Source organism: Equus przewalskii, chromosome 2, assembly GCF_037783145.1.
Source record: "Equus przewalskii isolate Varuska chromosome 2, EquPr2, whole genome shotgun sequence".
Classification (NCBI taxonomy): Eukaryota; Metazoa; Chordata; class Mammalia; order Perissodactyla; family Equidae; genus Equus; species Equus przewalskii.
Genome location: NC_091832.1, coordinates 31,229,426 through 31,256,622, shown reverse-complemented (window position 1 = coordinate 31,256,622; position 27,197 = coordinate 31,229,426). Strand labels below are relative to the sequence as shown.

The 27,197-nt window shown below is 53.9% G+C and overlaps 1 protein-coding gene across 2 annotated transcripts; it reads right to left on the bottom strand.

The window, feature by feature from the left end:
- Nucleotides 1-618: 618 nt before the first annotated feature.
- Nucleotides 619-20,703, bottom strand: E2F2 (E2F transcription factor 2). Of its 2 annotated transcripts, XM_070598172.1 has the most exons (8): nucleotides 20,013-20,401; nucleotides 14,495-14,600; nucleotides 12,967-13,035; nucleotides 12,643-12,862; nucleotides 11,664-11,822; nucleotides 10,442-10,556; nucleotides 8,454-8,646; nucleotides 619-4,038 (listed from the first exon to the last, which is right to left on the bottom strand). In XM_070598172.1, the coding sequence occupies exons 1-8, from the start codon at nucleotides 20,265-20,267 to the stop codon at nucleotides 3,770-3,772; spliced, it is 1,386 nt and encodes a 461-aa protein (XP_070454273.1). In that variant the 5' UTR covers nucleotides 20,268-20,401; the 3' UTR covers nucleotides 619-3,769. The 2 variants fall into 2 exon arrangements, with proteins under 2 accessions (XP_070454273.1, XP_070454282.1); XM_070598181.1 differs by lacking the exon at nucleotides 12,967-13,035 and having other exon boundaries at nucleotides 20,013-20,703.
- Nucleotides 20,704-27,197: the final 6,494 nt, after the last annotated feature.

Here is a 27,197-nt window from a genome sequence, read left to right as displayed (position 1 = left end):
AAGCCAGGTATAAGGCTGCAAATGGCTTTTCATGCCAAGCCAAGGGGGGGACTTCATCCTGAGGGCAGAGAGGAGCCACCCACTAAGTAGGGGAGTAACACGATTAGAGCTGCATTTTAGAAGGATCTCTCTGGGGTACGGTCATGGGTTCTCAAACTGCAGCTGCATTAAAATCACCGGGAGGGCTCATTAAGAGATTCTGGGTCCCCTCCCGTGAGTTTCTGGTTCAGAAGGTCTGGGGTGGGGCCTGAGAATATGAATTTGTCTCCAGTTCCCAGGTGATGCTGGTCTGAGGACCACACAGTGAGAACCACTGATGTAGAGGATGGGATGGAGAAGAGTGGGGAGCAGCAAGAAGAGTAAGGAAGCTGTTGAAACCCCCTAGGTGGGAGGTGACAGAGGCAGAGCAGGCAGGTGCTCACATCTTACATCTGAGCGCTGGTGACTTTTCAGTGTCTTAATGGTGAGATTTCAGGCATGGTACTAAGCCAACGTGGGAAAGGGAGGCTGTTTCTGGGGAAAAGTCAGCCAGTTGGTCAGGATAGTCCCTACCCCTAAGCTGGGAGGACCAGATGCACACTTGACAACAACCTTCAGAAAGGACAACAGAGACGCAGCGCCCAGAGTTGCCATTTAATGCCCGATTATCACAACATGAGGAGGTTTACACAGTGCTCATCGAGGCAGGACCCAGGCGAAACCAGGCCAGCGGTAAGTGACCCGTGTGGAGCCCTAGCACAGGACCCACTCGCCCTTGAGACGTGTGCCACATACAAGGCTTCTTCACTTACCCAGGAGCCAGGAGGCTGGCCGGGCTTCTGGTCACTGAGGATCCTTTGGGAGAACAGGGTCCCAGGATGAGTTGGGGACCTCAGGACACAATGATGAGAACCAGAAAGCTGCTTGCAAACAACCCCAAAAGCTTTCCCTTCAAATGCACTAAGCCACACAGCGCTCGGATGAGGGGACACCCAAACTCTTTCACTAAAAACTCTAAACACTGTGCGGAACTGAAGCTGAGAACACCTGGGGAGAGAAAATAAAGTCAAAACCATCCTGGAGCCGCTTTTACGAGCTGCACCATCTCGCTCTTCTTCCTGCAGCCACGCTAGTCAGCCCACAGCATTGCCGTGGGGAGGGGACGCCGCTAAGGTGGAGCCAACACTTTTAGCGGGAAGGGACACAGGAGCACGTCCCTGGTGTCAAGCCATCTCTTTGAATCCCCAACTCTACTGAACAATTTAATGCTACCGGGTTCCCTGGAGCCCCCGGGGCCTTTGATGCCCCGGGGACACAGGTGACTTGGGGGCTGCTGGTGGGCTGGGAAATTTCCTGGCAGAAATAATGTACTTCAGAAAAAACTGGCTTTCCTTCTGCCCTGGTTTTAAAGTTTCCCCGGCCCCTAAAGGAAATACCACTCCAAATGCATTCTTAAAGCACTGGAACATGGGAGGTTCCAAGCGTCACTGGCAAGGAAGACGTAAGAGCTTCTTTCCCATCCTGAGCCTGAGGCTTGGCCTGGGCGGTTCAGCCCCTGGGCCAGGCAGGGTGTGGAGAGGACAGCACAGGAGGGGGCAGGGGCAGCTGCTCAGGATACAGGCCATGGGCCCAAGGGGCAGCCCCTCTGTCCAGCCCTATGGCTGGGCATTCAAAGAGCTTGAATTCTGGCCAGATTTCATCATTAAACTCATTCCCGGTGGGTCCTGCAGGCCTCTCTTTTCTCTATTCCAGGAGAAAGTTCTAGACAATCCACGGCATGGAAGTCAAACATCTCTGTCCTCAGAGATGGTGCATGGCTAAACGGCAGCCCAGCGGAGACCTCAGAACAGCAAGGCCATCTTCAGTCCCACATGCCCCAAACCAGAGCCCATGCAGCTCCCCTCACCCCCGCCCAAAGGTCAAGGTGGTCCCTTGGCCCTTGGCCTCTTGAACTTCAAAACAGGCTTCTGATGAGACCCCTGTGAGTATCTGGGGAGGGGAGATTAACGGCATTTCTGTAAAGCATACAAAATTAGCCCTGTCTATAGAGCGGGGCATCTGTGACCTGATGGCCATTCCAGAGAGGGCCCTAACTTGGGAGCCCAGGAAACGGAGCAAATGACAAGGCACCACTGTCCCAAGCTGGACATTAGCTCACATCAGACCCCACCCCCAAAGAAGCCCACCTCTCAAAATTCAGATGCCAGTTGGTGAGCTCAGGAGCTCTCTTACGAGGCCAATTTCATATTTTAAATCAACTTAATGCTACAAACTTAAACAAAAAGTGCTGCCCAGCTGAGCCCCTGAGGAAACCTAGCTCCCTGAGGGTGGGCGGGGGCCTCTGAGACCACCACCCCTGGCTGCCTCTCTCCAGAAGGCACAGCCTTGGTTCAGCCCAGAGCACCCCCCATCCCAGGCTGGGTCAAAGGGGAGAGTTGTGTCCCCCTTGCCCAGCTGGGCTACAGGGACAGTGTGGGATGGTCAAGCCTCTGGGGGATGGGGTGAGGCCAGACCTTCTCAGGACCCCAAGCCTGAAGAGGTAACACGAGCCCATCTCCCCATTAGCTGGTCTGCAAGGAAGACTCGTCCCTGTCACCCCTTCAGCATTCCTGTGACAAAAGGAGCCAACATGCCATCAAGCCCTGGTCACCTCTGTCCCTGGGGGGGGGTCTATGGGAGAGCTGGGGGGAACAGGAGGTCCTTAAAGAATCACCCCCCTTCAACAAACATGGCAAAAAAACGATCCTTCCAGGGAACGGGAGGACAATACTGGCAGCTACCAGGGCGGGAACTTTCTGGCAGTTTCTGGTTTTCATCCCACCCTTCTCTGGGGTGGAGCTGCCCGGGTCCTCAGCATCAAACAGCCCCATCCCAGAGGGAGGCAGAGCCGAGGACAGGTGCCCGCGGCAGCTGTTACAGCTGCTTCCACATTCCTGTCCGTGTTTCCACAGGGGCACTTCTCTGCTGACCCCCCGGAGGATGGTGTTTTACATTCTAAGGCAAGAGGTAAGGGGTTCCACAGGAAGAGGGTCTCCTTAACTGGCTGCTCCAGTTTCCTCAGAAGCCCAGGGCGCCCTGGAACCATCTCTGGGACAGAGGAGACCAGGAATGTGGGGCTAGAGTCGGCAAGCTGAGAGCAGGAGAGGCCACAGGGCCTGCAGCTGCAGCCGCGACAGAACCTTGGGGCCGAAGAGCAATCAGCATTTCAGCCGACGGCCGGCCCCTCCGAGACGCAGCCCCAGCCACCAGCACAAATCAGGGAGTTGGCCCGGCCAGGCCTAGGCCTGCCCTTGGCCCGTGGACAGCGTTGGGCCTGTCGGAGGAGAAGTCTTACTAGAAACTAGAACAATCTCCCTGCTAAAACTCAGGGAAGACAAACAAACAAAACTCAACCTGAAATAAATACAAAGGTATTAAGTGCTTCTTGATAAATCGAGGGTCCTAATTACCCCTCAAAAAGCAGTGGCAGGACCTTTCCTTATACCTAGCCACCTCACCTGTGGCCCTTCACATGAGAGGTCAGAGGTCAGAAGACTGGCTAGGCCTTCCCAGGCCCAGCTTCCACTAGGAAGGTCAGGACCCGACGCCTGATACACTCCTCACCTGCGGCCTCCACACCGCCCCCGCGAGACACTTCGGCCAGCAGGGAGGCGGAAAAGGAGAGGAGGAGACCCCCAGATCCTGACGGCAGCACCTTGTGTCCAACGTCCCTGCACAGGCAGAGGACCTGTCAGTCTGTCTGGGAGGAGGTAGAGACAGGAGCAGGGCTGCAGGGGACAGGCAGGGCCACTCAATTAAGCAGCAGTTCCGAGAGGTCGTAGGAGTCGAAGAGGTCACTGATGCCCTCACCACCGTCCAGGCCCCACAAGTAGTCATCCTGGTCCAAGGGCGGGGAGAAGCTGATCAGAGGGGAGCTGCCCGGTAGGGTCGGGGACAGGAACTGGTCCTCAGTCTGCTGCAGAAGAGGGTGTGGCAGCTCCAGCATGCTGTCAGTGGCCTCCAGGGGGACAAGGGATGGTGGTGGCGGCGGTGGGACCTGCTGGGGAGTCAGCGCTGGCGCTGGAGACAAATAGACAAGGGTTATGCTTGCCCTGGTGCCCAAAAGCCCTGGTCAGACCTCAGAGCGCAAGAACAGCCTTCTGGTTCTCTGATGACGGTGCACCCTTCTCCTTTCTCCTACCCTGCCCCACTCCTAATGGCACAGGGTCACCCTCCCTTTCCCGGCACCAGCTCTAGCCACCGCCCTCATTCTCCCATCCTCTCTCCCCTCTCCTCTCACAGTGGGTGGGGTCTCCTGCTCTCAAAACCCACCCCCAGCTTCTACACTCAACCCAACTCCCTTTCACCAAGGCCCTTGCCCTTGAAATAATTTTTCTTCCTCCTGCACCGTCAATTTCTCTCACTCTACATCATTCCCACCAACACAGACACACTCTCATAACTCCTGTCTTTAGAGAGCACCCTCCCTGACCTCGTGACTCTCTCCAGTCACCAGCCCGTTTCACTGCTCCGTTTCATGGTGGAACTTCTCAAGAACCGCCTGTCATACTCCCTCCTTCCCCACCGCTGTTCACTTCTCCTACCCACTCCAACCTGGGGTCTGTCCCCACCACGCCACTGAGCCAGGGACCTCCATGTGGCTAAATCCAATGGTCAGTTCTCTGCCTTCTCTTATTTGACCTTCCAGCAGAATCTGATTCAGTTGTTCCCATCCTTCTTGAAACATCTTCCTCCCTTGGTTTTGGATGCACCAGCTTCCCCTGGTTTTCTTCTTACCTCTTCGGCTACTTCTCCTTGGTCTCCTTTGCTGGATTCTCCTTCTCTTCCCAACTAAACCCTGATGACCCCAGGGCTCCACCCTCAGCTTCTTCTCTCCTCCAGCGGCTCTCCTCCTGCCCTGTGGCTTTAAATCCCTCTTTCGACCTACTGCTCCCAAGTGGAGGCCTCTGGCATGGACCTCCTCCCAGAGCTCTGGGGCCCTGCAGGACTGCTTCTGTAACATCTCTACTCGGATGTCTAAGGTGCATCAGAACTCAGAACTCAGCGGGTCAAAACCAAGCTCCTGGTCTTCCCCTGAACCTGGGCCTCCCCTCGTCTTGCCCCATCACAATTAAGGAAACACCACTCACTCAGTTGCCTTGACCAAAAGGCCCAAGAATCACTGTAACCCTGACATGTCCCCTGCATCCACTCCAGCAGCAAGTTCAGTCATCTCTACAACCAAACGAATTCTCCAAGCTGCCCCTTTCTCTTTAGTTCCACTGCGGTGATCCTGGTCCGAGTCCTCTCCTCTCACTAGGCCCCTGCAGGAGGTGCCTCTTGCCCCTTGCAGTCTGTGCTTGGATTGAAAAATGGCCTAGAACAAAATCCAAGTTCCCACCAGGGCTGGGAAGGCCTGTGTGGCCTGGCCCTGCCTGCCTTCCCACTCCTTCTCCCACGTTCCTCCCACAGCTCACATGCACCCTCTCCAGCCACGCTGGTCATCAGCTACGCTTCAGTACACCAAGCTTGTTTCCCCCTTGAGGTAAGACGGTGGTTTCCTACACAGGGATGCGGAACAGGGCACCAGAAATCCCCTGCCATATATCCCGATGCCCGCAGTCTCACCATCTGAGTCATTCCCTAACCCCCAACCAAGCCTTGTTTGAAAATGCAACTGTGCTGGTAGGCCAGACTACCTGGTCAACCCCTTACTAGCCACGTAACTGTGGGCAAGTGACTTAATGTGTGTGAGCCTTGGGGTCCTCACCTCTAAAATGGGGACAATGATTACACCGCCCCACAGTGTTGCTAAGAGGATTAAATGGTAAGCGCAGGGAAAGAGCAGCTGATCTGCAGAAACCCCACCTTGTGTCTGCACGCCCTTGTCAATAATGAGAATGGCTCCCATTACCCAGGGCTTACGGGGGCCTGGCTCTGCTCTTAAGGACACTCACGTGGCAATGTTGTTAACCCTATTTACAGATGAGGAAACTGAGGCTGAAAGGAGTCAATTAAATGTATTTGAATGAAAAAAAATCTAATGTTCCTTTAGTGCGCTGCAGAGGTGTGCAGGTGTTATAGTAAGAGGCCTGGCTTGGGAGCACGGAGGAGGTGGGCTCCGACCCCAGCCCCACCGCTCACTGGCTGTAGGACCCGCTGCCTCAGTTTTAGAGACGTGGGGACAGAGGCTGGGAGGGGTTAAAGCGACTCGCCTATAGTCACCAAGTCATAGGAGGTGAGGTGCAGACTCAAAACCAAGTCTCCAGTTCTAGCTCCTGCACCGTCGGCCACGTCTAGGTTCACTCAGAAGGTCGGGGCCTGGAGGGAGGTCAGAGACGACCCTTGTTCCCTTCCATTACAGATGAGGGAAACTGAGGCCCCAAAGGGTTAGCGATCCCCCGCTGATGTCAGCACTAGGGACAGAGCTGGGTCCCAAGATTGCAGTAGCCTCCTCGTTGGGCGTGACCCCTGCACTCACACCTCACGAAGACCCCGCTTCAGGCCAGAACGCGGAGGGGGTGTGTGGGGGTGTGTACCCTGTCCAGAAAACTTCCTCCTGCTCCCTTCAGCAGGGACAGCACTGAGACGCCACGTAGCCAGGGTGGAAAGGGGCAGCCATGGCATGACCCCTGGCACAGAGCCGGCTGTGTGGCCCCATCAGCAACTGCCCTGTATGGCTCTACTCCTCTCGGGCCTCACACTCTTAATCTGTACAACCAAGGTAAAACCTGGCCCTCGCTCACGCTGCAGGGTCCCCCACCTCCGCCCAAGGTCTTGGAGGACGATGGAAGTGAAAGTGGTTCTAACTTTGGAGAGCTGTACACATGTTGACAGTGGGGTGAGAAGGCAGAGCGCAGGAGGAGGGAGAATGGGGTGAGGCACAGGTCTGGACAGGGAGATAGGCATTGGGAGGTGCCCAGAGCGACAGATGGCTGGTGCAGGGAGAAGCCTCGGTCTCTGGACAGGGCCAGGACACAGGAGACATCACTAGAAAAGGGAGTCTGGGCTCTTGCCCAAGCTCTACCACCAACTTGCTGTGTGATCTTGGGGAAGTCATTGGCCTTCTCTGGGCCTCAGTTTATTCACGAGTAAAATGAAAGGTTGAGTTAGATTAGGGTCCAGCAAACTCCTGTAAAGGGCTGGATAGTTTTTTAGGCTTTGCAGGACACGTATGGTCTCTGCCACACAGTCACTTCCCTTTTTTTCTTCCCCCACAACCCTTTAAAAACATGAAAACCATTCTTAGCTCAAGGATCACATACAAACAGGCCAGATGTGGCCTGCAGGCAATACTTCGTCAATCTATGAGTTAAAGAAATGGAATCCAACCTGTGTTCTGTGGACTCCCCCACCAAGGCTCCTCCATCAGACCAGTTCTAGCTCTGTGCCTGCTTACACATGAGGTTTCTACTTAAGGGAATTCTACTGCTAAGAAAACAAAACGTGGGACACGGGCCTACAAGGCCTCAAAGGATCCTGCGAGCCTGACCTGATGTGTATCCCAGTAAAGGGCAAAAACCATTCTCGGGGAGAGGCCTTCCCAGGCTCCCATTTCTTCTCCTTCCGGACTCCCGCCCTCCCTAGGAAGCCCTCAGGGACCTCTCCCACCTCTTTGCTCCCTGGCAATGGCCTCACACTACTTCCTGCCGGGCACAGCCAGCTTTTAGCTGTACTGTCCACCCCGCAGCCAGGAGTGAGCCTCTCCAGCCAGGGCCCCTTCCTTGATTCGCTCTGTGCCTCAAGGAGAGAGCACTGGGCTAGGAGTGTGTGTACCGAGGTTCAAGACAGCTCTGTGCTCGCCCAGCTGGGAGACCTTGGGCAAGTTACACCACATCTCTGGCTCAGTTCATTTATCTCTAAACTGGGAATAACAGACCCTACTCCAGAGCTGCTGTCAGGAGTAATGTGAAGCGGGTGCAGCTGGTACAGTTGTGGTTCAAAAAACCTTAGCTATTATCTCCCAAAAAAGTATTGAGCTTTCCTCAAAAAACCTATAGTTTCTATTTCCTGTGGGCTTATGGGGTAGTTGTCATGGAGCTAGCAGGACTAGTGGCAGTGGCAGTGATGAGGGTAATAACAGCTGACAGTTGTTGCCAGGCACCCTCTAAGCGCTTCCCTATATTGACTCATTTCGTTCTCACAACAAGCCGTGAAGTAGATACTATTCGTTACTATGCTCAACTTACAGATGGGGAAATTGAGGCAAGGAGAGGTTAAGTAGCTTGTCCAAGGTCACACAGCTGGTAAGTGGAAGAGCTGGGGCTCAAACCCAGGCCCCCGCTCTGCCCCAGGGCAGCAGCAGCCTGCCAGTGAGACGAGGAGGAATGGCATGTGCCTTATAGAGTGTAAAGGGTGATGCACACATGTGGGGGAGGACGGCATCCTCTGCTGCTGGGTAGAAGGTGGGTACCCCACAAACGTTGCCGTGGAAGAAGAAACTCTGAGGCTGGTTGCTCTCCCCACCTCCTATCCCTCTGGACAGAGGGCCCTACCTGGGGATGCCGTGGGTTTCAGGGTCCCGGGGTCGGTGCTGCTGCTGGGCTGAATGGAGTCAGGGCTGGGGCTGCGGGTGGAGGTGGAGGGGAGGGGTTCCTTGGCAGGACTGTCTGGATCCTGCACTTCCTCGGGGCACAGGTAGACTTCGATGGGCCCCTGCGTGCTCTTCAGATATATCTGCAGGTTCTCCTGGAAGAGGAAGAGAAGCCAGGTCATGGCTCTGGGCAGCTGGATACTTACTTATGGGTGAATGTATATGAACATGTGGCTCTTACTGTCCACAAGAGCAGGCTCAACTCCGGAGCTGGGCTCTGGGCTGGCCCCCTCTGGCCTGTGGACATCTGCTTTGTTGCCTGTCTGGCCCCAGGTCCCTTCTTTTGGGGACAGCACCTTGATTTTCCTCTGGGAAGTCACTCCTCCCCCCACTCTCAGGCCTGCAGTTGTGGGGGGTGGGGGGGCAGCACCCTTCCCCAATTCCAGTGGGTGAGCCTGGGATGCAGGCGGGGAAAGTCAGAACGAGGTGACTACCTTCAGGGTGGCACATGGCTCAGGTCAGTCCAACCAGCATCAGGCTCAGGAGGTGTGGGAAATGGAAGCTCCCTCCCGCTGGGGTTGCTGAGCCGGTATCATAAAAGCTATCTTTGCCACCGCAAGGAGAGAGCCCCCCTGGGAATGGAGTCAGCAAAGAGGATGGCAGAGTGAGAGATGGAGAGCGTGAGGCGGACTTGAACTCACAGTTGGAGGCCCTGCATCTGGCCTCGTCTGCAATCGCCAAATCTTCCCCCTGCCGCCCCTCTCACTTAAGCCAGCTGGACTCAGCTTTCTGTTACTCGTAACTGAGAGTCCTGATCCTTGGCCTTCGCAGCCCTGCCTCTTCCCTACCCCAGACCCGCAGCTCCAGCCACGACTGGCTACACACGCGCCATTCAGCCCGCATTCCGGTCTCCATGCCTGTGCTCATGCGGTACCCTCCACCCACCCCTACTTCACCTGGCAAAAGTCCTATTCATTCTTGAAGACCCAGTTTAAGTGTCACCACTTGTGGACTCTTCCTCCAACTGTCCTTTCTCTGACCCTAAAAATACATCTTCGGTCTATAAATGACAGCATCACTGCTTGCTGGGGTCTTTTTCCCACTAGGTCTTGAGCTCCTCCAAGGCAGGGTGGGGCCTCATTTATCTTAATGTTCTTTCATTAAACAAATTAATTCTTAAGCCCTTATTATGAGTCCAGTTCTGGGCTGGGGGTACCACGTGAGTGGAACGTGCTTTTGTGGAGCTTACACACTAATAGACAAGGCAGAACATAATCCCGTAATCACCAATATACGCCCGCAAATGGAGGTTAAGTGCAGTGGGAAAGCACAGGAGGTTATGAAGTCTAGGGGTGATCAGGGAAGGCTTCCTTGAGGAAGCGATGTTTGAGTTGAGACCTGTAGGATGCATAGGAGGAAACCAGGCAGAGAAAAGGAAGAACATTTCCGCTGGAGGGAACAGCACGTGTGCAGGTCTTGTACTGGCGACAAGCTTAGTGTGGTGGGGAAACCGCAGGCAGATCAGTGTGGCTGAAGCAAAGACAGAACAGGGGCAGCACGCAAGAGGAGGCTGGTGAGGTCAGAGCACAGAGGGCCTCATGGGGAGTGTTAAGAATTTTGGTCTTCAGCCTAGGAGTACGGTTCACAAGAAAGGATTATTGTAAGTACTAACACCGCTGTGTGTGGGCACACGTGCATGGGTGCAGGAATGCGGGGGTTGGAGGGACACAGAAAGAAACCAGGAACAGAGATTTTCTCGAGCCGGAACCCGATGCCTGTTGTACTTTCCAGCCTCCGCCATTTCTGCCCCAGCTCGGAGACCATCAATCTTGCCATGAGCACCAGAACAGTCCCGGGAAGCTTGGGGCTGGGCAGTGCCAGGGACAGGGTCGGCAAAGCTGCCCAGGACCCCCATAACACTGCTCTCCACCCAAAGCTTCCCCCTCTCACCTCACTTCTGTCGGGCACCTCCAGTCTTGTCTGCGGAGGAGCCTTGACAGCGATCACTGTCTGCTCCTTAAAGTTGCCGACAGCACGGATGTCCTGGTAAGTCACATAGGCCAGTGTAGGGGCAGGAGAGTCAAGAGAAGTGACTGTCTGGTCAAAATTTGAACCCACAGCCTGCCAGCCAGGCATCTTGCCCACCTCTCCTAGGCCTCTGAGTATCTCCTTCTTACTCCTTACACAGATAGAAATAACCAAAAACTATAACCTGTTCTTTTAAAGTCATAAGCTACCTTGGATCCCTTTGGAAAGCAAATGGGGGAATAAATCATTAAAAAAAAATGCCGCATTATATCAGCTTTTTACATAAAAGCTTCATCTCTGAAACTAACTAGATCAGTAGCTCTGAGAAGGCAGGAGACATGTCTCATTTCTTCATATATCTCACAATGCCTAGCATCCTTCCAGAAATACAAGGGCAGATCCAAAAACCGATTAGATGGCGAAGCCATTTGGGGAAAATGTATGAAAAGCCTTAGCAAAGGCCACGCTCTTTGACCTTATCGTTTCGATCCTGGGGATCTGACCTAGGGAAGTAAGTGAGAAATTTAGGAAAATGTTCTATATACAAAGATATTCATCACACTGTTGCTTTACAAAAGTACAAATCTAGAATCAATCTAAATGTTCATTCTAGGCCTTATCAATAAGCCAGAGTATAGTCTGAGTAGGACATTCTCAAACCATGTAAAAGACGAGTTTAAGCCATATGAAATTGCTATTTTTGTGAAAGATGGTCCAATATCAGCAATTTCATGTGGATCAGTCAAATAGTTAGGAAGGATGTGTTACAACATAAAAACTGTCTATGGTGACATGCTAAGTGGAGAAAGGCAAGATATAAAATCTTATGTATAGCGGGGCACGTGCTGTATTTAAATAACACAGACCCTGTCTATAGTTAAGGAACAATGGCTGGGTTAAGGTGGCAGCTATTTCTTTCTTTTCTCCATTTTCCATATCTAAAGAAATGTACTTGTCTTAGTTTTATAATGAGAAAGTAACTTCAATAGACTCAAGAGGAAAAGCCCCTGAAGAAGGAAGAAACAGAAGCCAGAGCGAAAGGGTGACTTAGTCCCCGCATGGAGGTCTTGCATCATGTCTGCATGGAGAGGAGCATGCCGAAGGCCCCTGCTCCCTGACTCCTCCCCCCAACCAAAGAGGATATCTCTTGTTGGCCTTGTCCTCGGTCAGGTGCTTGAAGTTCAGAGAGCAGCTCTGGATGAGCTGGTCCAAGGCCTGCTCCATGCTCATCAGCTCCTTCAGCTCCTGCCCCAGCTGCTGCTGCTTCCCAGGCCGGGTGGGATCTTCAAACATTCCCCTGCCTCTGAGAACAGAGCAGCCCGCCAGGGTCAGTCTCAGACCACATCCGGGGACCCCAACCCCAGGGTTGCTGTGCAAAACTGCACGGATGGTGCAGGCCACACTCCAGGAAGAGCCTGTCCACATCGTCTACGATGGTGCCCCCTGGGTTGTGCAAATCAGTGGTCTTGCCAGGCTCCCAGGAAGCTGCCAGGGACTGGAACTTGAGGTTTAGGGGTTGGGCTACAGAAGAGAAACAAGTCAGGCCTGACTCCACTTTTGGGGGGCTTTCAACTGTGTCCACCCTCTGTTCCAGGCTCCCCTAAGTGGCAGGGAGCTGGAGTGACCTCAGTCCTGACTCCTCTGCCTGGGTTCTCTCAGGGTTCATGCCAGGGGCTGCAGGTCGCTCTTTCAGACATTGTAGAAGTGACGGAAGGAGTCTTGAGCAGTTACGTCTCGGAGCTGGAAGGAGTCTGGGTTACTACAGCTCAGCTCGCAGGGGACTTTCCTAAGCTAGAAGAGGGCGAATCTTGGGATCCCTGACTCAAGCGGACCTGGTATGCTCTGAAGCCTTTACACAACCCAGAAATCCCTCTCCACCTTCCCCCTGCCATGTTCTATTACTTCCGCAGTGCACCTGCTTTTCCACCCCTCTTAAATACATTGGCTCCGCCCCCAGACTATAAGCCTATTGGATGTTGCTCTTGCTCGGATCCCAGCATGTGTGCCCACTGGCTGTTGCTCTCAGCCCTGCCCTTGACATTCACAGCCGCTGGATACTGCCCCCAGCTGTGCCCACAGCATGTGCACCCACCGGTGCCATCGGCCCCAGCCCAGGCACTCACACCCACTGGATGTTGTTCTTGGCCTTCTTGCGGATGAGCTGGATGCCCTCCAGCACGTTGGTGATGTCATAGATGCGCCGCTTCTGCACGTCCAGCACCTCAGCAGCCCAGTTCAGGTCCAGGACACCATCCTCGGACTCACTCAGGAGATAAATGAACTTCTTGGTGAGAAGCCCCAGCGACGTGTCATACCGAGTCTTCTCGCCGGGGGATTTGGGGGCTGAGGAGAAAAGGGGCCCAGTAACTGCTCAGAGAGGGCCAGCCTGGGGAACCCCCTCCCTTGACCTGGACCCATGAAGTACCACCCTTCATATGAGCACCCACTTTCCAGTTTACAGAGCACTATGAGGCAGGGGTCATTCACCACCATTGTCCAAACAGGGAACCTGATACCTAGAGAGGAAAAGTGACTTGTTTAAGGCCTCACAGTCAGGGGCAGTGTCAGGACTAGAAAGCAAGCATCTTAACTCCTGGTTCAGAGCACCTTCCCACCACAGCTTGGGGCAACCATACCACCACCACCAACAACAACAGTAAATGTGTAGGTCACTGTTCTAAGCAGTATTTGTTGCATATACAACACATGTAATCCTTACAACACCGTGTAAAGCTGATGCACAACCATCCCCATTTTATAGATGAGAATACTGAGGCACAGACAGCTTAAGTAACTTGCTCAGCTCACTCAGCTAGAAAGTGGCAAAGCTGGGATTTAAATTCAGGCAGTCTGGCTCCAGAGTCTTCCTTCTTAACCATTGCCCTATCCTGCCAGTTATGTCAGGAATCTGGAATGAGAGAAGGGAGGGAAGGATGAGCTTGGTTGAGAGCATTTTTATAGGCTTGCTTTTTCTTTCCATGCGTAGCCCAGTGATGATCTGAGAGGAATCAGTCCTGGGACAACAAATGGGGAAGGTTCATGAAAAAGGTGAACCTTCTTAATGAGGTCAATGTCACAAGACCACTTCTCAGCTGCAGCGTCTTAAACCACAGGAGGACTTGTGCAATCAAGTGACTTGCAAGTCACATAGCAAGTTAGTGGCCAAACTAGTTCTGGAAACTGAGTTTTAGCGAGTCTCAGATTCCTTGGGAGAGGGACTTTAGAATCTCTTAACATATAGATGGCAAGCATTTGGCAAACAGAAAATTTTGCCAAGCTCTGCACTCGTGGCAGACATTACTAATTCATCAGCACACTTAGGATCCTTCAATAAAAAGCTCTGGGCAGCCTCTATCAATCAACTGCGTAGGAAACTTTCTTGTTTTTCCTGACCTAGCTGTATCTCGTTTTACAGATGAGACAACTAAGGGTCACAGAAGAGGAGTGACCGGTCAGGTCAGGGCAGAGCCTGAGGTAGTGTGGGTGGGATGAATCCCAACTTCACTTCTCTCTGCACCTCTGACTTAGCTCTCTGTCTGCATGTGGGAAAGACCTTAGTTAGCCCCTCCTCCTCTCTGAGCTGGATTCTCTCTTAGCAAAGCTCGGATTGAACTAAACAGAAAAACTTTTTGAAAATAGTAAGCTCCTCAATAACACGTCACCGGTTTAGATCACGGGAGTGGTGTGTGGTGTGGGAGAAGCAGTGTGGCACTGGGTTCTAGTCCTGACTCCACTTCTGGCAATGTGACCTCGGACAAGTCACTCCAGCTCTGCGTCTCAAGGGCCCCAGCAGAGAGGGGGACGATCCTGCCCACCTGGCGGGACCCAGGGAGAGCACGCACAGGAAACTGTTTTGTAAACCAGGAAGTGTGCTCCAACTATTATTCCTGGTGGCCTGGGCAGGGCTGTACCCTCTGCCCCCACTCCCTCCCCGTCTCCTGAGCCCGCCTTCAGATGCCCCATCAGGCCGCTTACTTTTGGGGCTGGGGAGGCCATCCACTCTAACGCTCTTCCCCTTGGGAGTCCGGAATTCAGGGACCGCAGGCCTGCCGATTCCCTCCAGGTCCAGCTTCCTTTTGGCCTTGGAGAGAGAGAGGCAGAGTTTGAGGATGGTTCCCCCTCAGCCTTTCCCTGTCCTGGGGCCAAAGCACTGAGGCTACCAGCAGCCATCTCCTGCCTCAGTTTACCACCAGTCCTGGTGAACTATCACTGTACCTGGTAAGGAAATATCAATGGCCTGAAAGAAAGCTTTCAGGGGAAGGAAGTCCTGTTCTCCGAGGGGCACACAACACTCCCGTCCTCTGAAGCCCGGGCACTTGAGACCCGATCAAGGTTAGTCGCTCAGGGCTCCTTAATTGCAGGCCCCAAGGTCACTTCTACATCTGCCTCCGCACCCCCCACACACCCAGAGGATGATGTAGGGAGGAAGGAGTGGGTGGGGCCTAAACCACATCAGGCTGGGGAGAGGCCCCCCCCGACAGAAGCAGCTGGGCCAGCCAGACTGTGTGCCCATCACTGCTCTACAGCTGGCCCTTATCTGGGTGGGGCTGGGCATCCGCCCAGGCCCAGGGGACTTCCTGGCTCCGTGCCACACCCCAGGGAGGTGCCGAGATCTGGAAGCAGTGCAAACATCCCCCCCCCACCCCCCGTTTGGGCTCAGCTCAAGGGCCCCAGGGCCTCCTGAATAGACCCCATTTGCCATTCTTTCTTTGCCGAGAGGGGTAGACAATGAATCCTTCCCCTGTGTCTTAAGGACTGGCAGCTGAGGTCCCCCTGCTCCCCCCTCCCTGTTCCCGCCAAGCTTGGGAAACACCTGCTGGGGAAATCAAACCACAGACCCATCTGTTCCTCTCCACCCCACTGCCACCCGGCCCCAATTAGGCCCAGAGGCCGTGCTGGCCCGGAAGGGGCCTCTCCTGGTTAGGGCTGGGCAGGGGCAGGGCTGGGGCACTGGGGCACAGGTCAGAGCCCAGGGCTTGACTCTCCCAGCTCCTTCACGGGCTCACTGTGTGACCTGGGGCAATGCTCCACATCTAGAAGCCTCAGTTTCCTCCTCTGTAAAATGGGGCAGCAAATACCTACCTCAGGGGCTGTTGTAAGGATTCAAGGAGATAACTTCCGTGAAGTGCTCAGCCTCTGGCTCAGCACACAGTAGGTGTTCAGGAAATGCAGAGTCCCTTCCAATCTCGGCCTCTTCGTTGACACACCCTTCTGGGGGTCACTGAGCCATTTCCTTCCTCTCCCCCTCCCCCACCACCCCAACCCTGCTTGGGATACAGACGCCTATTTTAACCTTTGGTGGTGAGGTCATGCTCGGCAGGGCTGAGACTTCTAACCGCTGCTAAGCACAGCTGGGCTGACAGGTGTGGGAGGTGGTGACAGTTCTTCCTGCTATCAGCTCCCCTCCCCCCACTCCTGCCTCCTCCAGGAAGTCTTCCTGGACTGATCTGAGGAGCCTTGGATATGACGCTCCGCTCCTCCACCCCTACCCAGAGCAGGACATGATCCGAACACCTCCCTGCTCATTCCTCTTGAAGTCTCTCTGGAATCTTCCTTTTATAACCTCCCAGCTGGAGAGATCCTAGATTCTAGGGAAAGTGACCTGCTCTGGCTCCATCTTGTCTCTAGAGAAAGGCCCAGTCATTTGCTGAGACCTTCCACATGCCCTGGGCCAAGCCCCAACATTCACTACCTCACTGAATCTTCCCAGGACCACTAATCCCCATTTGACAGCCAAAGTCACTGAGGCTTGGTGAGCTCCAAGGCCTTAAGCACTCCTGATGGAGGTTGTCCGTCCCAGCATCCTTCATCCATCCCTCAGAGGAAAGGCCAAGAGCAGGGAGAGGATGGGGAGTCAGGCTGAGTTCCACCAGAGGCAGAGGTGGGGCAGCCCAGAGTTGTCCCCAACCCCACCCGCCTCCCCCACCTGCGAGGAGCCAGCCCCTGCTGAGTTCACAGAACACACCAGGAAGAACCTCACTACCTGCAAAGCGGGGAGAAGGAGGGGAGGGCCTTGAACAGAGGACCTGTGCTGGGCCTATCACGTGCTCATCAGTCCTGCAACAGCAGTATTGGTAATATCTCTTGGTAGAAGAGAAGTGGAGACTCAGAGAGGTTAAGCCACATGCCCAAGGTCACACAGACAAAGGACAGAGCCAGAGTTTGAACCTAGGTCTGTCCGATTCCAAAGCCATAGACCAGGCTGCCTTGGCTCCATCCCACACACATTGCCCCAGAATTTGCTGGGATTTGAGCCAAGACCTGGCTATGTCCACCTGCCCCCATCACTTTACACACACACTCCAGTCCCACCAGTCCCCTCCCTTCTCTTACTCTCCCTCACCCTCATCCTGCACGCCAAGGGTCCCTAAGCAGCAAAGTGTCCCCCACCCAAGGACATCTCCCTGACATCTTTGGGCACTGCCCAGAGAAAAGTCAGCCCATGGATGGGTCTAAGCCTGCAGGACAGAGGCGGCAGAGGACAAGCCTAGGGGGATGAGGAACGAGGAGAGGCGGAGCACAGGCCTTGGAGTCAGACCTGCCTGGGTTCCCATCTAGGCTGGGTGAGCTGGGAAGTCGGCTGACCTCTTGAGCCCCATCTGTGAAATGGGGATAATCTGCTCGACACCTCTGCTGAGGATTCAGTGAGACAGCAAAGCGCCCTGCTCACGCAGGGCAGCTGCTGTCACCAAAGCTCCAGGGGCCCCAGCAGGGGAGAGTTCAGAGTGGGGCTGAAAAGAGACGGGATGTGCCAAGAGCCAGGGCCAGCGTGGCTCTAACCTGGACCCTCCCAGGCAGCCCCTTTGGCTGTTTCCTAAAAGGCCTGCTTAGGATTCGAGCCCACCTGCCAACCCAGAGGAAGAAGAACAAAGCTCCTTCCACAGGCAGCCCCGGGAGTGGGAGGGCCAGAGACCACCAGACACAACTCCTTGCAGTCACCTAGGTGAGGGAAGCAGGGCTCGGGGGAGGGGAAGTGATGTGCCCAAGGTCACACGGGGGTGGAGCCAGGTCTCTCCTGAGCCCCAGTCCTAAGTTAGACAGTGGGGCAGGAGCAGGTGGCAGTCAGAGAGCCTCGCTGTCAGACCCCAACTCTGCCACAGGGAGCCTGGGAGTCACTGCCTCACCTCTCTGAGCTGTATGTCCTCATCTGACCCGCCTTGCAGGGTTGTTCATTAAAATGTTCACTTTCTTTCATGGTTCTCAGACGAAATTTGGAAAATAGAGACAAATGAAAAGGAAATAGAAAAGAAAAGGAGAATCGTGCAGAACCCCACCCTCTTCACAGGTTCCTCCAGGGATGAAAGAGAATGATGCAGTGTGCCTGGCGGGAGTAGGGACGCAAAAAGAGCATCCCAAGCCTGCGCCAGAGGGTGGCGGGAAGAGCGCTAGACAGGGAGCGAGGGAACCTGGGCTCTGGCCTTCATTCTGCTGTTGAACTTGGTTGCCATCCCCGGGCAGTGCCTGAGTTCCCTTTAAACAGCTCCCCAACAAATCCTGCTCGCCCTGCACTTTGCAGCCTGGCCGCAAAGCAAGGGGCCACACCCAGGGTTGGGTCTGGAGCTGCTCCAGGTCACACCCTGGTAAAATGAGTAAGCAGGGTCCAAGGCCTGCCCACAGGGCTGGGGGCACGGGGCATCTGGAGACGGACACGAGAGGGGGCTCTGGGCCTGCTCGGCCTTTAGGGTGGTCTGAGGCAAGGACACTCTCCTACTTCTTGGCTTGTGACTTGGACAAGTGACTTCACGTCTCTGCTCAGTTTCCTCATCTGTAAGATGCCTCATCCCAGGCTTCTTGACCGAGATAACGAATGAGAAGAGTGCCAAGCAGTGCCTGGCACACGAGAGGCGTTCAGTAAAAGAGAGCCATTCTTGCTGTGATCACTGAGCCCCTCTGGGAGGGAGGTACAGACAGATGCACTCAGGCTCCCCGGGGAGGGAAGCAGTTCAAAACCACAGCTGTTACTGAAACTCCGCCCGAGCGCCTGAAAGCAGCTGGCCAGAGGAGACTGGGCCTGCCTCTGAGCCCCTTCCCCGGGGCCACCCAGCTCCTAAGTCAGGCAGCACTGGGGAAAGTCATGGCTGCAGAGAAGAGACTAATGATCAATGCCCTGTGGGTCATACACCTCCCTGTATGACCTTAGACAGGTCACAGGCCCTCTCTGAGCCTGTTTCCCCTGCAACATGGAGCTGCTAATGCCATCTACTTCACAGAGTATAAAACTGTTTTAAGCTGTAAACTGCTGAACACAAGACACGTACTCAGTCCTGGTTATCCTTGGCTACTTGACCTGTAAAATGGGACTAGCACTCCTCTTAGCTGAAAATAACGGCAGGAAGGGACTCTGGGAAGGTTAAAGCCTTAAGCATGGGCAAAGCATGATTCCAGTGGCAGGAATGGGGGCTCTGCCTGCATCCAGAGCTGGCTGGGGGCCTGTGGCTGCTGACTGCCACAGGCCTGACCAGATGCCTCTAGGGCAGTGGGGGTGGTTTATCCCTGTACCTGAACTTATTCATCACTCACAACTAAGCAAATCTACAACCCTCCCATCTCCCCGCCCTGGAGACTGCTTCCAAGACCCAGAACCTGGAGCTGGGAGTGACCTGAATTAGCTGTACAGCCACTCCATGCACACACACAGTTTCAAGAAAAGGAAACTGAAGCCCAGACTGGAGCCAAGACTCGTCCAAGGACACACAGTGAATTAGTGGCAGTCAGGACCAGAAATCAGGCTCCCCAGCCACCACCCCCACTCCCTCACAGCTTTTCCCACCCCACCCCCACCCTCTGGTTGTTTCGATTCTCATGGGCTCCAGCAATTCCACTCCCACAAAACACACCCTGTGCCTGGTGCCACCACACTTAGGGCCCTCCCTGGCAATGGGCCTGGGGGCTTAAGCAGGGAACAATCAATCTCAGCAGGAACCCCAGGGGGCTGCCCTCCACTTGCACCTGCTACTGGCTGTCTGGGAGGGAAGACTGGGCCTGGGGGAGAACCTAGGGCACATAATTGGGAAGGAGTTGGCTGGATGGAGAGTTTGGAGTCTGTCCAAGCCAGACTGGACCTGAGAGACCTCACCTCCATTTTAAAGTCCCCACGGAATCCCCAGGCCAAGCTCTCTGCCTGCACAATAGCAGGTGCCCAGTACTGGTTTCTGGGCCAAACAATGAATGAAGGAATGAATGACTGATGGCAAAGTTGGCTCTGTGGACTTCCCCAAAGTCACACAGTGCACTGGGGGTAGTGGGGTGGGTCTCCATGCTCCCAATCCAGTGCTCATTCCACTTCACTCCAGTGGATGAGATTATTTCATCCCAAGTCTGCAAAATGAAGTACTCAGATATTGGGGGCAATGGGTCGTTCGGGAAGCTGAAAACTCCCCTTGTCCCTCCCCAAACTCTACCTGCTTCACTCAACCAGGGTCCCAGGCGCCCCTCCCTCCTTTCCCACACCCGGAAAAGCATAGGGGGAAGCGATGGGGGTCCCCAGCATTACCGGCAGCCGGCCAGCCGGCACGCATCGTACAACTTGGCTCTCCGGTCCGTGTGGGGTGGCGTCGAGGCAGGTGCCCGGCGGCGCCGCAGGGGGAGGCACAGTCTGCGGGTACAGCGTGGTGTAGTAGGTGGTGGTGGCCGGGCAGAGCTGAGGGCTGCTGAGGCCGGGCGACCACAGCTCGGTGGGGCTCATCGCGGGCAGCCCCTTCGGGGGCGGCCCAGCCGCGGGAGCCAGGGCCCGGGGCCCTCGCAGCATGACGAGCGCAGCGCCCCCTCCCCAACCGGGCCTGGCGCGCCCGCGGACACCTGCAGGCTCCCGAGCCCACGCCGGCTCACACGGCCCGCGGCATGGCGCGGAGGCCGGGGGAAGCCGCCAATGGACGTCTGCGGGGCAAGGCCGGACCCTCCCTCCTGGCCCGCGGCCGAGCCGAGCAGCGCTTGGAGATCGCCGCTTGGAGATCGCCCGGTGGCTGCGGCGGCGGCACGGCCAGGGGCTGCCCCGCCCCGAGGGCGGCCGCGACCCGGGACGGCCCCGCGCCCCCGGAAGGCCTCGGCACCTGGGGTCGGGCCCGCTCCGGGGAAGGGTCTCTGGGGTGGCCACCGGCTCGGTGGAGACGCGATGTACTCGGACGGGGACGGGGACCGATTGCACGGACTCCCTCTCGCCTCCCTCTCTAGTTCCCGAGTCTTTCTCTGCCTATTTTTTTTCTTCTTTTTTTTTTTTAGCGCCAAACTGCGTGCCGCGAAATTCGGATCTCCCGCGGAAAATGCCGCGCTCCGGTTGGCCGCTGCAACACGCACAGGCTCCACCCCCCGGAAAGGACCGGTCCCCAAGGCAGCGATTACAACACGAGCTTCGCTGCTTAAAGGGGCCGCCACACCTGCTGTCGCCCGCCGGCCTCCCGCCGCCGGCGCTAGCAGCCCGCGAAGCAGACTGCTCTCGCGCAGTGCGGAGGCCGCCGGAGCAGCGCGCTGAGGAATGGCCCCCAACTCCCTGGTGGTTGGGGGAAAGATTTGGGCACGGAGTCCTGACCTGAGCCCAGACCCAGCAACACATTGCCCCGGCCGCATTGTTGCTTAGCGGGCATATATGCATTTATATCCACCCCCCGCCCCCATCCCCACTAAAAATGAAAGCCAGGAACCTGTTCTCTTTCTTGGTAGGGGTTGATAGAGGGGCAAGGGACGGAGTCTAACGTTTATACCTCTTCATAGGGGGATACTAACGTCAACTGAGCACCTGCAGTATGCCAAGCACCCTGCTAGATGAATACATGTGTTGTTTTATTTAATTTAATCCAATCCTGGGAAGAAGAATGATTACCTTCCTGGTAAAGATGGAGAGTCTGAGAGGCTAGCTCCCTTTCCCAAGGTCACACAGAAAGAGTCACTGATTTGAGAAGTGGCAGTCCAATCTGGGACAGGCCAGCTCCGGAGCCCTTGTTTGTTCCAATAAAAGGTTCCTCTTTTACTCTCCCAGGCTGTGCCCTGCCCCTTGCATGCATGGGGTGTGTGTGTGCACGCGTGTGCATGCCCAGAGTGCAGACGTCTGTCTTCTTCACTGTTGTATGTCCACAGCTCAACACTCAGTAAGTATTTGAACATTTCCAGGTTTCTCCTGAGTAATCCTTTTGTCACAGAAGCCTCCCTCCCTCCCTCATTCAAAACCTTCATTGCTGATGATCCATTTACAGTCCTCCTCTCTCCGGTTTGGAGATGCTGAGGCTCAGAGAAGTGACCTTGGCTAGTGAGCGGCAGAGCTGCTAGAAGCTGCTGCTAAATTCCAGGTCCACTGATTCCTGCCTGGTGTTGTGTGATTTTTATGCAAGTCTGAGCCTGGCATTCAAGGCCCTCCAGAGTCAAGTCCCCAGCTTAATACCTGGTCCTCATCCTCAGATTGTGAGGATGACATAGCGATAATGCATGGTGATTAAGAGCCCAGACTTTGTAGTAGATGGCCCTGGGTTCAAACCCGGGTCCTGTCACTTTACTAGCTGTGTGACCCCAGGCAAGTTTTGTAAACTCTGAGCCTGAGTTTTCTCATCCCTAATAACCCCTGCCTTATAGGATTATGGAGAAATCTCATGAGATAATGCATGTAAAGCTCTCAGCCAGAGCCTGGTTCATAAAGAACCTCAAAAAACGGCAGCTTTGGTTCCATCTCTAGCCTTATCTCCAGCACACAGACCCTTCACTCCAGTATACATATTTCACGGGTCCTTCAAGGCCCAGCTTAAACTTCACCTTCTCCAGGAGGCCTTCCCTGCCTGCCTCCCCTCTCCCAGTCAGAGTGCCTCTTGCCCTCTTTGGACCCTTATTGTGTTCTGCCTCAACACACTAAGGAGCCCTCAAGGGCTCAGGAGCTGGCCTGTCCCAGATTGGACTGCCAGTTCTCAAATCAGTGAATCTCTCTGTGTGACCTTGGGCAAGTTAGCCAGCCTCTGCTCTGTTTTCATGCCTTGTTTACCAGGTTCTAAGCTCCCTTGAGGACCCAGGTGTTCTGTGTTCTCTCTCTCTAAATGCCCCTCAGCATGTCAGGCCTGGCGGGGCATGCAGAAGGTGGGTAATAAATATTGATTATGCGATTTGCTCATCTTCCCAGCAAATAGAGGCAGAAGTTAATGAGATCTGAAGTCAGAAACTCATGAGGCCCGATGCAGGTTCCACTCTCCACTGCCTGGCTCAGTGACCCTGGACAGGCTCCACCTCTCAACCCCAGTTTCCTCAACCGTAAATATGGAGAATTCTTCCACTCAGCCTAGTTTACCGGACTTCAGGGACACTATAAAGTGATGGTGGTGATGAGGCTCATTAATATTTACAGAACCTACTACAGATTCTGAATGTGCCGGGCTCCGAGCCTTGGGCATCTGTTCTGATCCTCATAACACCCCTCTGAGACAGGCACTATCATTATCCCCATTTTACAGATGAAGAAACCTGGAAGGAATTGTGGCAGAGCAGGTTTGGGGAAGGAGCAGAGCCTCAGGGCCAGGAAGGGAGATGGGGGTGGCAGGGTGGGGCTGAGAAGAAAGAAGGGAGCCAGCAGGGGGGCGGTGAGCCAGCTCTCTGCGGTTGAGTTTCGGGCAGCTGGGACTGGCTTTAGAGTTTCACTGCCTGGGAACTGACTAATTCCTGCAAAAGCTGTGGGGTACAGATCTGCAGCCTGGCTCCCCATGTCCCGTCCATTCCTAGTGTGCACTCTTGGTCAGGTCGCTGGACCTCTCTGAGCCTCAATTTCTTCATCTTTGAAATGAAGATGGCAAAAGTGAACTTTCCATTTATGGTGAGGATTCAGTAAGGCATTGGATAGAAAGTTCTCAGAGGGGTGCACAGTAGGTACTTAATACATTTTAGCTAAGATTTATGCGGACGGACCAAAGAGGTCCTCATATGGAACTGAACGAAAATACTTACAGTTTTCCATTCAGGCCCTACACTTCCCCATTTCCCAGGCTTTAATTACATGGCTCCATATGCACAGGGCCCCTCCTCCCTTCCATCCCTACGTGGTCAAATCTGATCCAGCCTTCAAGGCCCTACTCAAATGGTGGAGGGGCAGGAGCAATGAGTCTAGAGTTAGACGTCCAATGACACTTCAAACTCCTTGGGAGCAGGACCATGGTTTGTTTTTACCTTTGTGCCTCCTCCCTGAGAGTGCCAGGCACATAGTAGGCCCGAAGTAGTGATGATGGTGATAACAGCTCATGTCTTCTGAGTACTTCCTCAGTATAAATCCCCCAGCCAGGCCCTTCACATGCATATTATGTTGAGACCTCCCAACTACCCTGTGACATGGGTACAGTTTGGACAGACAAGGAAACTGAGGCTCAAACAGGTAGAGGGGGCCGGCCTGGTGGTGTAGTGGTTAAGTTCACTCACTCCGCTTTGGTGGCCTGGCATTCGCTGGTTTGGTTCCCGGGCACAGACCTATGCACTGCTTATCAAGCCATGCTGTGGCAGGCATCCCACATATGAAGTAGAGGAAGATGGGCACGGATGTTAGCTCAGGGCCAATCTTCCTCAGCAAAAAGAGGAGGATTGGCAGCAGATGTTAGCTCAGGGTTGATCTTCCTCAAAACGAAAAAAAGAGTCATGTAGAGGGACTTGACCAAGGGCTGGTTAAAGATGAAATCAGGATCTGAACTCAGACCTCTGTCTCACAAGGCACTGAACCATTTTGAACAAAGAACTCAGCCCCAGGACCCCACGTGAAGGCGAGTGTGTTCCTCTGATGAACCAGGAGTTGCAGTGCTGCAGACACTGTTGGGGTGGAGTGCACCCCACAACTAGATAAGCGAGGGATGCTTAGTCCCATTTTCCAGATGAGGAAGCGGAGGCATGGAGGACACTAAATGACCTGCCTGAGGCTGCACAGCTGGTCAGGGAGGAGCCCCCATTCCAGTCAGGCCCTGAAGGCCCGGAAAAGCCCCCAAATAGCAAACGTCCCTTGCAGCTGGTGTATCTTCTCCTGAAAAATGCCTCAGATTCCCTCTGCTCAGAATCCTCCTTATCAAAATACAAAATGCTTGATGGAAGCTTCCTGAATGCAAAGACTTCCTGTTCCGGGGCTCCCTACTGTGTTACCTGTTCACGCCAACCCCAAATCAGAGAGAAGCCAAACGGGAGCCATGGGACGGAAGGAAGAGAAACCTCTGCTCCATCTTCTCTGTGCTCCTCTGTACAGGCTGGTCCAACTATTCTATAATAAGCACGTATTACTGTGGGAATTGGAGAGAAAAAGTTGCTTTTTTAAAGAAACAACTTGCTGCTTCAGGGAAGTTCTGCTAGTGATAACAATGCTTTTGCTGGAAAATTGTTAGAATGTGGATTCATGGGTTCTCTGAACTGGCACATAGTAAATACTATATGAATGTTTGTTAAATAAACAAAATTCTGGGCCCTGACACTCTTTAAGCTGTGTGCTCTTGGGCACATCATTGCACGACTCTGGGCCCCAATTCCTTCACCTGTGAAATGGGGCTGAGCATGACTGTCTTATAGGGTTATTGTGATAGGTGAAATCTGGGATGGTACGTGAATGTGCTGTGTGTATGTGTGTGTGGCATAATATTACCAAAATGTGTTGAGAAGGTAAAGGATTTGGATGGACGAACCTCCAAAGAAGATGCACAGAAATGAATAAGCACATAAAAAGATGCTCAACATCATTAGTCACTAGGGAAATGAAAATCAAAACCACAACGAGAATCACACCCACTAGGATGGCTATAGTCAAAAAGACTGACACTAACAATTGTTGGCTGGGACGTGGAGAAATTTTTGAACTCTCATTCATTGCTGGTAGGAATGCGAATTGGTGCAGCCACTATGGAAAACAATTTGGCAGTTCCTCAAAAAAGTTAGACATGGAGTTACCGTATGATCCGGGAAGTCCATGCTTAGATATATACCCAAGAGAACTGAAAACAAATGTTCACACAAAAAACGTGTACGTGAATGTTCATAGCAGCATTAATCATAATAACCAAAAAGTGGAAACAACCCAATGTCCACCAGCTGATGAATGGATAAGCAAAATGTGATATATCCTTACAACAGAGTATTATTCAGCCATAAAAAGGAATGAAGCACTGGTACATGCCACAACATGGATGACCCTTGAAAACATTATGCTGAGCAAAAGAAACCAGCCACAAAAGGCCGCATATTGTGTGATTCCATTTATGTGAAATGTCCAGAATAGGCAAATCTATAGAGACGGAAAGTAGATTAGCGTTGCCAGGGGTGGGTCAGTTTCATCTTATGAATGAGGAAGCTGAGGCTCAGAGAGGCTGAGTTCCACTGTGCCCGTCTCTCTACGGGACTTTGGACTGGTGGCTTCGCCCCTCCAGGTTTTAATTTTCTCGACTGTAGAATAGAGATAATGACGCATACCTGAGAGACCGGTTGTGCATCCTTCTCATTTATTAGTTCCTTTTCCCTCCTCTCTTGCCTTTCCGGGAGCTGGTGGGCTTTAAGGGTTAAGGCTGCCATCTAGAGGTGAACTCCAGCACCTGCCAAAAGCCTGCCAGGCTGTCTATTCTCATCGTTAACCAGCTACGGGCTTGGGAAGGAGAAAAAGGATGTGAAAGATGCTGCCCTGCTGGGAAGGCCAGGGCTACCAAATTGGCCAGATTCTTTCCAGATGTTTCCAGCCCCTGGAGATGTTTTTCACAGATGTTAGGTCCTGTGGAGGTGGCCCCTTGTTGGAGACGGGCAATTGGATTCAGGTCCCCAAAGAGGTGCCCAGAGGAGTTTGGGGGATGCGCCACCTACAACTCACGTGATTATCAATTTATTCCCTCCTTTTCCCGCGGGAACTCTTTAAAATGCACACCTGACCTGGTCACTCTCTAGCTTAAGGTCTGGCAAGTAGCTCCCCACCACGGAAGGCCACCCCACCCCACCTCCTCGCAGCCCCTCTGATCTTGAGCCCCCTTCACACAGGGACCTTAGGCTCTGATCAGACATGCTTTTGCGACTCCCCCCGCTGACCTGCCTGCTCTCCCTGTTTGCTCACGCTGTTCTCTCCGTTTGGGATGCTTCTCTCTACCTCTTCTACCAGGAAAAAGGGCCTGCTCTCAGACACAAGTTTCTCAGATACACGTCATTGAGGATGCTGTGGACCCCATATGCACACATGACCTCAACCAACACTCAATAAAAATGGGTGTGTTTTCACTCTTCAGACTAACAGAATTGAAACCCGGGACAGCAAACTCAAGACTCCAGATCAATTGCTAACATTGGAAAATAAGACTCAGAATTCTTTTGAAATAAGCAAGACATTCAGTCTTTGCAGTCCAGGTGGCACTGGCCACAGTATGGGAATGGGTGGTGATGGCTTGTACGGCCCATCTCTCAGACCCTGCTCCCCACCTCCTGTTGGGAGCCTCAGTCTGTCATCATTTCGCAGTGTAGTGACGGTCGTTCTTCTGTTCTGTCCTCCCCTCCAGATTTAAGGTGCTGCTTGCCTTCTTTGTCTTCCCACCCCAACACCCAGCCCAGTGCCCCTCGCAGAGAAGCAGCACGAGAATTGCTCACTGAACTGACCTCAGTGGAAGGTTTCTGGAGCCACTGAAAGACCACACCCAATGTCCTCCCGGGAAAGTCTCTGGCCACTGTCAGTCTCGTGTGACTCTGCATGGAGGGGAATGGGAGGCCCTGTGAGGCTGAAGGGGTC